This window comes from Phoenix dactylifera, chromosome 4 (assembly GCF_009389715.1).
Source record: "Phoenix dactylifera cultivar Barhee BC4 chromosome 4, palm_55x_up_171113_PBpolish2nd_filt_p, whole genome shotgun sequence".
NCBI lineage: Eukaryota > Viridiplantae > Streptophyta > Magnoliopsida > Arecales > Arecaceae > Phoenix > Phoenix dactylifera.
Window position 1 is genome coordinate 12,466,280 of NC_052395.1, and position 10,753 is coordinate 12,477,032.

At 39.5% G+C, this 10,753-nt stretch overlaps 2 protein-coding genes across 2 annotated transcripts; both read right to left on the reverse strand.

Moving 5' to 3' along the window:
- Window positions 1-3,367: 3,367 nt before the first annotated feature.
- LOC120110481 lies at window positions 3,368-4,902 on the reverse strand. The gene is made up of 3 exons (XM_039125569.1): window positions 4,155-4,902; window positions 3,930-4,053; window positions 3,368-3,842 (listed from the first exon to the last, which is right to left on the reverse strand). Exons 1-3 carry the CDS (start codon window positions 4,499-4,501, stop codon window positions 3,456-3,458), a joined length of 858 nt encoding a protein of 285 aa, XP_038981497.1. The 5' UTR covers window positions 4,502-4,902; the 3' UTR covers window positions 3,368-3,455.
- Window positions 4,903-5,316: 414 nt separating this feature from the next.
- LOC120110480 lies at window positions 5,317-10,545 on the reverse strand. Its single transcript, XM_039125568.1, has 3 exons — window positions 10,535-10,545; window positions 6,071-8,913; window positions 5,317-5,988 (listed from the first exon to the last, which is right to left on the reverse strand). Exons 2-3 carry the CDS (start codon window positions 8,362-8,364, stop codon window positions 5,673-5,675), a joined length of 2,610 nt encoding a protein of 869 aa, XP_038981496.1. The 5' UTR covers window positions 8,365-8,913; window positions 10,535-10,545; the 3' UTR covers window positions 5,317-5,672.
- Between the last annotated feature and the right edge of the window lie 208 nt (window positions 10,546-10,753).

The window sequence follows — 10,753 nt, forward strand, 5'->3', positions numbered from 1 at the left end:
AAAGATTGGAACACTAATCGATATGAGAGAACCTGCTCTGATACCACTTGTTGCCTTGAATGCGAAGTAAAAACTTCTAGGAATGAATTGAATGCGTTTCTTCCTTCTTTTGTTTGTCTTTTCTCTCAATGGACTCTTGGTAGTTGGAAACGCCTTAATGCATAGATGGAGTAACTCTCTTGTTGTCTACTACTGTTTACTCTAGCTATTTAAACAGTTTCTTTTACAAAATAGCCGTTAGACACTGATTTGTAGCCTTTCTGCACAGTCTGCACCTCCTGACAATGTATCCGTTGGGGTCGGAGTCGACTTGTTCGATCTGGAGTCGACTCGGCTGTTGCTGGAGTCGACTCATGCTTTACAGGAGACGACTCGTCCACTGTTCAGGATTTGAATTAAAGTGCTGTCCCGACTTGAAGTCAACTCGGTCCAATCCTGGAGTCGACTCGCTAAGATCTAGAGATGACTCGGTATTTTGGAGACAGCTTGTTCTCAAGATTCCAGAGATTTAGTTTTCTGCATTTCTCTCTCGAGTCGACTCGGATCCTCTTGGAGTCGACTCGGCTCTCAGAGCTCGAAAAACCGATCCTCTGTCTGTTGATCTGAGCTGCCTCGGAGTCGACTCGCACTTTGTTGGGGTCGACTCGACTGACTTGGGGTCGACTCTCGAATTCTCGGAGTCGACTCGTTCACAGGGTCATTGAGTTTGGTTTTCTGCCTTTCAGTCTGCTTTCCTCTGAGAGTCGACTCTGGCATGATTAGGAGTCAACTCGCCAAACGTTGGAGTCGACTCGCATCCTTCTGGAGTCGACTCAGTAACAGGGTCTGGAAAATACCTCTCTATCTTTCTGTCTGTTACTCCTTGGAGTCGACTCGGATCTGTAGAGAGTCGACTCGTCCAGCATCGGAGTCGACTCGAAGCCTTCTGGAGTCGACTCGCTGACAGGGTCTGAAAACCATCTTTCTGTTCTCAGTCGGAGTCGACTCGTAGAATATCAGAGTCGACTCGAGCTGGTGCCAGAAACTCTGAACCATTTGGAGTCGACTCGTAATCTTCCGGAGTCGACTCGAGAATCAGCCCTTGGTTCAAATAGGGTTTAATACTTGTCCAACTTATTTTGAACCAAAGCTTGAGGCACTAAATTGAAAATATACAAATATATGCCTGAAATACTAGATTGAATTCATTAGTATAACATAAGATATACTCAAATGCTTTGAGCTCATCAAAATCAAGTAGAGGTTTAATCAATCACTCCACAGAGGTGTTGGATGGGCAATCTCGAGAAGTTTTTTCGGCAATCTAAAAATTTGAAGGTAATACCGAGAGAAAATTTTTTGGTGAAAAGTTACTTGGAATAACTTCCTTGTAATTCTCTCATTCTAGAATTGCGATCTCTGTAGGGTGATTGAAGATGGGAAACAAGTTCTTATCAGTTGTTCTATTGCAGAAGAGTTGTGGAGTCTGATTGCTACCATGTTTGATCATATCTGCCACTTGTCCTTCATGCATTCCCAAGTAATTGCTGTGACTACAAAGTCTCCGATCTCAAAAACCCTACCGATTGGCTATGGAATTTCAGTCCATGATGGTGGCTCCTCTTCTTCTTCCTTGCCCCTCCCTATGGTTCTTGCAGCTGAATTTTGACGGCTCTCTCCAAAACGATCAGGGCGGTGCTGGTTATGTTCTACACTTATTCTTTAGTTGTAGCATAAATTTCTGGACCCACTTGGGAATGACAAAAAGGATAGAAGACTTTTTACTCTCTTTTTTTCCACGAGAAGAAAAGTGGAACAGAATTTGATCGAGAGAAGAAAATGAACTCCACGTCCTACCCAGATGCCAGTTATATTGAGATCAATCCAACTAGACAAAAGAATCTGAAGGAATTAAGAAGCCATGATAGTTAGCTAACATAAAAAAGAAGAATTATGTCCTAGAAAAATCAGTCCTATTAAAACACAAGTTCAACCCTCATCTGTGTACAATATGGCCATCAAAATACCATTCAAAATCAGTGAGGTAATTGCCCTTGCTGCTACCACTACCAGAAAACACGCGTATAGTGACGGAGATTCCCGTCACTATACCGTGTTTCCGGTTACTAATATGGAATTTGTGACCGGAGCTCCCGTCACTGACTTCGTTGCAAAAACACGCGTCGCTAAATTCTCCGTGACGGCGGCGATTCCCGTCACTAACCTCCGTGACAGAACCGCCGTCACTAAGCCGTTACAAATTCAAGAATTAAATATTTAAGAAATTATGTATTTCCCGTCACTATCCAGTTGCGGAGTTAGTGACGAAGGTAACTTGGTCACTGATTTTGTCACAGAATGCGGTCACAAGTTTGGTCACTAATCTGTCACGACCTTTAGTGACAGATTTAGTCGTCACAGACATGGTCACACATTTTGTCACTACATTTGTCATTAATCCCGTCACTGACCTAGTGATAAGTTTACGGTCACTAATTGGTTACAAACGCGCTGAGCAAAATCAATTTTTATTGACCAAAATCCTGTCACTAAGTTTATGACTGCTCGTCACAATAGTTGGTAAACAATTTAGTAACCAAAATTTGGTCACCGATCACAATCTAATAACCTGGTACATTTGGTACATTGATTGGCACATAATAATAATAACAATAATATCATTAATAGCAAAGGCATTCAACATTACGCAAAAGTCATTTTAAATGTCATTCAAAATTGGCATCAACATGTCCTGAATCCATCAAAATCAAAGTCTAAAAATATGTCATAAAGATCAACAGAGATTTCATTCCTCCTAGGAATGCAAAGACCTATCATCTAAGGCAAAAACAATTATAATGAAGCATGATCAGCAGAACCAGAATCACCATTACTCCCCCGATCTGCATGCCTTGGTCCAAAGCCAATCTCTTCTCTCATCTTTTGAAGAACCTCCTCTTGCCATTTTTTCTTTTCCTGCTCAAGAATACGTAGAAGGTCTTCATGAGTGTACAGCTCTGGAGCTTGACTTGTAGAGGTGGAAGCAGATGATGATTGCCCAATAATTCCAGTGAGATCCTCTAGGGGACTAAAGCCATAGACATGGCCATGAGTTGGGACACCAGTTGCCTCAAACCACAAGTCATAATCACGTGGAGGAGCATCTGAGGTGGAGGCATCACCATATTTTTTGGAGTATTCAGCTGAATACTTTGCCTGCCAGTTGATTTAAAAGAAGAGAAAAACATTATGGTGGATCAAACAAGAGATAAACATGAGCAAGCTCAATAATATTTATGAATCATAAAAAAATTATACTTACCATGACAGCTTCACTTCTCTTATCTACATATCCTCCCATGCCTTGCTTTGTCTTATGCGTCCGATTAAAAGATTCAACTATTGTTGGCTCCCTGCCTAACTTTAATTTCTACAAAAGAGAAAAGAAAAAATTCATTAACATATAATGGGCTAATTTAAGATGACTGAACAATAATATAAAAATTATTATAGAAATCTAATTGAATAAAGATATGTACCAATCGTTCGTCATGATTCACAAATGTGATTGATCCTCCACAGTGTTTAGAGATGCTACCGTTCTTCATGGTGTTTCTATTATTTTTGTTGGCTTCTGATTTCTTCTTCCATTTTGGAGAGATCCAAATATCAATTAGCTTATTCCAATTTTCTCTAGAGATCCAATTAGGGGGTTTATCACGGGCTTTGTTTAAATCTCCTTTTGCTTCCAGAAGCTTTTGGCTTCTGACCTTCCCTAATGAGGTTGTCAATCGTCGCTGACAATGCTTGTTCCAAACTTCATGCACATGATGCAATTGTCCTGGAAGAATTGTGTGTATCTCCTAACAATATATAGATCGCAAGTAATCAGACTTACTATTTGTTAAGGGCAAAAGTTAATGATAAGAAATATAAATTAATTACATCACCTCAAATTTGTTCCACATTCCAACTTTAGCATGTGTAGGGACCTCCCTCCATGACAACCACGGACCATTAAAAAATTGGCGCATGATAGCAACAGCTTTGTGACTGACCTCATAATCAAGAAACCTGCAATTTAAAAAATATTCATTAGAAAATAAATTAAATACTTTAAATGCAACAAACACATAAATTCAAATTAGTGATATAAGAAAGTGATATTTTCATACATTCCTCTTTTGCACCTAACAATCACTTTTCCATTTGCATCAACAGGGGCTTTAAGGGTTGGTTCTGGGCCATTGCTCTGTCTTGAATCAATTCCAAGTTCATCATTCATCTGATCCTCATTCATTGTATCCTCATGATTTTGCACTGCACCATTCATTTCTTCATCATTTATTTCTTCATTTGCATCCAACTCTTCAATCATGTCCCCATCAGGAATGTAATCATCATCATCATGACATTCCTCGACACGCTCAGGCAACCTAGGAGGTTGAGGAGGAACTTGAGTAGCAGCCAGTATTAAAGCTGCTTTTCCATTACCTATTGCTTTCCCTTTTTTCTTGGCCATAACTGCACAACAATAAAAAGTTATAGTTATTTCACAATGTAAATGTCAACAAATTCAATCAAAGTAAAGAACAATCAGTGGACCTGTTGCTTTCTCTTTGCTCTTTCTCATGTCTGCACAACTATAATTTATAAGTCTAAAATTAGTTATATTAGCATTCATAAATATGCATGTTGTATTTTAATCTTCCTCAGCCTCATGCTCCTCTTCCTCAGTTTGTTCATCTTCAAAATCTTCTTCTTCATCCTCAAGATCCTCTTCCATTTGGTTAGTTGTCAACTCAATTTCTGCTGCATCAATATCTTCTGCATCTCTATTAACACCAACCAAAATGTCTGGGTCATCAAGCTCATCTGTCATCGAGATTGGGGTAGGAATCCTGTAGTTTTCTTCTTGATAAAAATCAGAAAAAATTTTTTCTGTCCCACTAGGAAGGAACCTACCTCTAGCTTTTGTCTTAATTACTGCCCACCACAATCTTCGATTCTTCTTCTTACCTGGGTAACCAGTATAGAACACCTGATGTGCTTGTTGAGCTAATACAAACGGATCATTGGTTGGAAGTCTTAGTTTGTAATTGATCTCAACGAGGCCATGTTGAGGATGCACTTTCATACCCTTATCTCTGTCATACCAGTCACATTTGAATAACACTACTTTATTACCAATCCCAAAATAGTCTAACTCGATAATGTCAACCAACATCCCATAATAGTCACTCTCAAAGTCATTGTAACTGCTTCCCTTAATGAACACACCACTGTTGAAGGTTCTTTTATCCTTTCCATATTCTTTGGTGTGAAATCTGTACCCATTCACAAAGTAGCCTTTATAACATTTAACTTTATTCCCAGGGCCATATGATAGGTCCTTTAAGCGCCCATCAACATGATTTTTACTGTCATTAACCTAGCATGATAAAAATAATATCGTAAGAATAAATCAAGTGAAAGTCTAATTTATTATTATATTTATGAATTTACAGCTCACATATGATCTAAACCAAGCCGGAAACTCCATTTCGCGTCGTCTTTCCAAATCAATTTGGCTTATATTTGGACAAGATTGCCGGATATAATCATCAAAATACCTACAAGACAAAAGCTATAATCACATATATTGTACTCCATATGCATTTTTAAGCATGATTATAATTAAGTACTTGTGTAACTTACTTTCCAAAAGGTTGAACCTCCACACAATTAAGAAGAACATATAACTCAGCAGCATTAAACTCCTGAGTAGTCAAATGCCTTGCAGAAGGTTTTCCAAAAGGTCGACCTTGATGAGTAAAAATGGATAGACGATCCACGAGATCAAACTCCCCTTCATCTTCATTACGGGGAACTTGATTTAACCTCGTTTGTATAGAAGGCTCAAAATAATGCGAACAGAAAGTTGATATTTCTTCTATGATGTAAGCCTCGACAATAGAACCTTCAATCGATGCTCGATTCTTTACCTTCTGCTTTATATCATGCATAAGCCTATAAATAAGATTAATATGTTAATTTCTCAAATTTAATGGATACAAAGAAACTATATTAATGGATTTACAGAAATTGTTACCTTTCAAAGGGGTACATCCATCTGTACTGCACGGGCCCCCCAACCTTAGCTTCATAAGCTAGATGAACAGGTAAGTGCTCCATTGAGTCAAAAAATGCAGGAGGGAATATCTTCTCAAGTTTGCAGAGAGTTACCACAATATTTTTCTCAAGAACCTCCATATCTTGGACACGCAAAGTTGTGCTGCATAAATCTCTAAAGTAACAGCTTAATTCTGTCAATGCATCCCACACTGGTGCTGGCAATACTTCACGGAATGCAATTGGAAGCAATCTCAGCATGAAAACATGACAATCGTGACTTTTTAACCCGTAAAACTTATAATCATCCAGGTTAACACACTTCGATATGTTTGAAGCATATCCATCAGGCAGTCTTAACCCTTTCACCCACTCGCAGACCTCCATTGCTTGGTCTTTGGACAATACATAGGAAGCTGGAGGCTTAACTAGCTTTCCATTAACAAATTGAATCCTCAACTTAGGACGCTTGCAATACAACTCCAAATCTTGCCTTGCTTTCACATTATCTTTAGTCTTCCCTTTTACATCCATACAAGTGTAAAATATATTGAGAAACACATTCCGAACAATATGCATGACATCTAAATTATGTCGAATAAGTAGTGTATGCCAATAGGGCAACTCCCAAAATATGCTCCTTTTCACCCAATTATGATCTTTACCGAATCCAGGAATGGTGTGCTTAGGAGCTTTCAAACCAAAAGTTATATTAGGCAAAGCAGAGATCCTATTTTTCAACTCCTCACCAGACAGTCGACGAGGTGGGGGGTCTGTCTCTATTCTACCATTGAAGAAACTATCAACTTGGTATCTGTATGCATGGTCCATGGGCAAGAATTGACGATGGCAGTCAAAAAAAGAAGTCTTCCCACCATGTTGTAGTGTAAATGTTTTTGAGTTCTCCATACAATACGGGCAGGCCAACTTTCCATGCGTACTCCATCCTGAAAGCATGCCATATGCAGGAAAATCATTGATAGTCCATAATAAAACTGCCTTCATTTGAAAATTCTCTTTTCTAAAGATGTCATAAGTGGTGACCCCTACTTCCCATAATATTTTAAGTTCATCAATCAAAGGCCTAAGCAAGACATCAATACTTTTGCCAGGGCTCTTAGGTCCAGAAATGACTAAACTTAGAAAAATGTAGGGTCGTTTCATACATATTGATGGTGGAAGATTGTAAACTGTTACGAAAACTGGCCAACAAGAATAAGGACGAGCTGATTGGCTAAAGGGGTTAAATCCATCCGTACATAACCCAAGTCTAACATTACGAGGCTCGGTAGAAAAGGATGGATGAATGCGGTCAAAGTGCTTCCAAGCCTCCCCACAAGCAGGATGCACCATCTCATCTGAATCACCTCCCTTCACATGCCATGACATGAGTTCAGCCGTTCTGCTTGACATAAAAAGCCTCTGAAGTCTTGGTGTTATTGGAAGATATCGCAACCTTCTATAAGGAACATCTTTTCTTCTACCACCACCATCATTTCTTCTGAGTTTATAACGAGGATGACCACAAATAGTACACTCAATCAAATTCTCTGTTTCCTTATAGAATAGCATACAATTATTCTCACAAACATCAATACTTGTATACTCCAACCCCAACTTCCGAAGCATCTTCTTTGATTGATAGAAATCAGAGGGCAGCTTCTCACTTTCCGGCAACATATTCTTCACTATTTTCATGATTCGATCATAGCAAGATATACTCATATTAAATTCAGACTTGCAATTTAATAATTGACTAATAGCAGATAACTTAGAGTGTTTTTTACACCCTTCCCACAAAGGTACTTCTGCATCTTTCAACAAAGAATAAAAATCTGCAGCATCCTTGTTTGGTTCTTCCTCATGATTAACTTCAAATGCACTTCTCAAATGAAGTTCCTCTTCTGGACCCATAGCTTCCATCACCATGGTTCTATATTGCTGACCATGTTCACAACCAACATCCATTGATGTGGATGCTTCTACTGCACTTGTACTTACAGGAGCAACTGCACCAAGTAACTCCCCATGTGCAAACCATGTTGAATATCCCGGTGTAAACCCCTTTCTCAACAGATGAACATTGACCGTATCACGGTTAAGAAATTTCTGGTTGTCACATCTTATACAAGGGCATCTAATCTTATCACCACTACAATACTCTAACTGAGTAAATGCAAACTCAAGGAACCCTTTAACTCCATCACAGAACTCAGCTCTTATATAACCATTTTCACTAAGTCGGTGGTACATCCAATTACGATCAACTGACATAGTTCCTCTAAAAATCAAAAAAATAAAACAACATAAGAAAGCCTAGAAAATATTAGAGAGATGATAAAAAAAGAAAACAACATAAGAAAAACCGAACCATTAAAAACACGAAAGGCAAGATCGTAAAAAATGTAAAAGAAACAAAAACTGGTATGATATTTATGAAGATGAGAAGTTATCATAAGCATGACAAAAATAAGTCATTCAATCTTGTCCCAGCATCATTGACATTAAGAAGGCATTCAATCTTTACAAAAAGCTGAACATAAGGAATTAACCTTTACAAGTTATCTGTTCATTCATCTAATACCAGCAATATTCAAAAAGCATTTAATCTTTACAAAGACAAGGAATACAAGTCAAATCATCCAAATTTACATATGGAATACTATCTGCTTCACATAGAACAAATGTGAATATACATGATCGCCTCTGATGCTAGGAAAGCATGGTACTTCTTAGCAAGCTTTTTGACCAGCTTCTTGATTGCACACTGGAAATAACTCACAACCATGAAGCAACACCACTTTCCACCACTTTCCATTATTCCTTGCAGATGAACAATGATTGTAAAAATGAATAACATGACGAAAAAATTAAAATCCATGAACTTTACATAATCCCAACCCATCAACCCTCAAAATTTCAACAGCTTATTTTTCAACAGAGCTTATTTTAAATTTACAACAGAGCTGGCAAAAGAAACCATCAAAGATCTAAAATACATGAGCTTATTTTCATATGAAATTACAACAGAGCTGGCATATGGGTTTAAGATTTTTTTAAACAGAGCTTATTTTAGACAAGTCTCTCCACTCAAGCAAGTTGGACTGCAAATGGACAACAAGGAGAACATAAATCAAAGTAGCAATTAAAATTTTGAAAATTCTAATTCTATCAGCAGAGTAACAAATAGATGCATTTACTAACCAGAAGAACACCTACATACATACATACCAAAACCAAAAAAGAGAAGGGATGAAAAATCCCTCCTCTCGGGAAACATATGTTTAATCAACATACAAATGGCAGTGGGATCGAAGAATGAGAAGAAGAGGGCAACGGCGGCCTGAAGAACTTGGATAAATCAGAGAAAACCCTAAACCTAATCGCCAGATGGCCATAGAAGAGGAGGGAGGAGAGGGGGGGGGGGGGGGTTAGGTTCTTACCGCGGGAGTCTGAGCGGGCTGCGGGTTCGGAACGAGGGGATGCGAAGGGCGTCGAGACGACCGGCTTTGCAGCGGATGGTGGTGATTTCTCCCCGCCGATGAAGGTTTACAGGGGCGGTAATGCGCCAGGTTGGGGTCCCGAACCGGGGGGGCGAGGGAGTGGGGAAGAACTCGAGAAATCAAGGGATCAAACGCCCGGTTGGTTTGGATCGGATCGAAGAATGAGAAGAAGAGGGCAACGGCGGCCTGAAGAACTTGGATAACTGGATCAGAGAAAACCCTAAACCTAATCGCCAGATGGCCATAGAAGAGGAGGGAGGAGGGGGGGGTTAGGTTCTTACCGCGGGAGTCTGAGCGGGCTGCGGGTTCGGAACGAGGGGATGCGAAGGGCGTCGAGACGACCGGCTTTGCAGCAGATGGTGGTGATTTCTCCCCGCCGATGAAGGTTTACAGGGGCGGTAATGCGCCAGGCTGGGGTCCCGAACCGGGGGGGCGAGGGAGTGGGGGCGGGGGGGGGGGGGGGGGGGTTCGGCGGCTGCTCTCAGCGAGGGAGGGGAAGGGAAGGGAAGGAAAAGGTTAGGGTTTTTGTTAAGTTGGTTTGCAAGCCAAATTGTATATCTAAGGCTGATTTGGGCTAAATCGGTTTGCAAGCCAAATTTCATATCAAATTATTTTTTATTTATAAGGCTGATTGGACGGGACTTGCAAGGCAAAAATATTTTTGAACTATAAAGCATGGTAAAAAAATTCTATAAAGCAGGAAACTTGCAATAGGGGTGCAAATGGGTCATGGCCGACACCATGAGATTTTAAAATGAGAAGAAGAAATTTGAGTTTTATAGAGAGCGATTGGAATTTGGATTATCGAAGAAATTTGGGCGGAACGGCGGGCACACTTAGTTTCATTTTGGATATTCCTCCTTTTATCTTTTCTTTTAATTTAGGTTTACTCAAAAATAATATTTTTAATATTTTTGGAATTAAAAATTAAATTTGGTGACAGAAATTTTTGTCAATAATCTGTTACTGCCAAAAATAATCTTTTAAAAATTTATAAATACTAGGGTTACTATATTTGTGACGGCTACATTTGTCACTGTCTGGTTGCAATTTTGGTTATCATATTGCTGACAGATACCCCGTCACTATGATGGTCACTAAGGTTTGGCGCCCATCCCACCCGCGCATTCTGTGACCGGTCTGTCACTAAACGGTCACTA

Coding starts and splice junctions, on each gene's coding strand:
- LOC120110480 (XM_039125568.1), bottom strand. CDS start 8,364: ATGTCAGTTGATCGTAATTGGATGTACCACCGACTTAGTGAAAATGGT. Junction 5,989..6,070: donor TGGATGTACCCCTTTGAAAG/GTAACAATTTCT, acceptor TCTTATTTATAG/GCTTATGCATGATATAAAGC.
- LOC120110481 (XM_039125569.1), bottom strand. CDS start 4,501: ATGGCCAAGAAAAAAGGGAAAGCAATAGGTAATGGAAAAGCAGCTTTA. Junction 4,054..4,154: donor GTTAGGTGCAAAAGAGGAAT/GTATGAAAATAT, acceptor TTTAAATTGCAG/GTTTCTTGATTATGAGGTCA. Junction 3,843..3,929: donor GAATGTGGAACAAATTTGAG/GTGATGTAATTA, acceptor ATATATTGTTAG/GAGATACACACAATTCTTCC.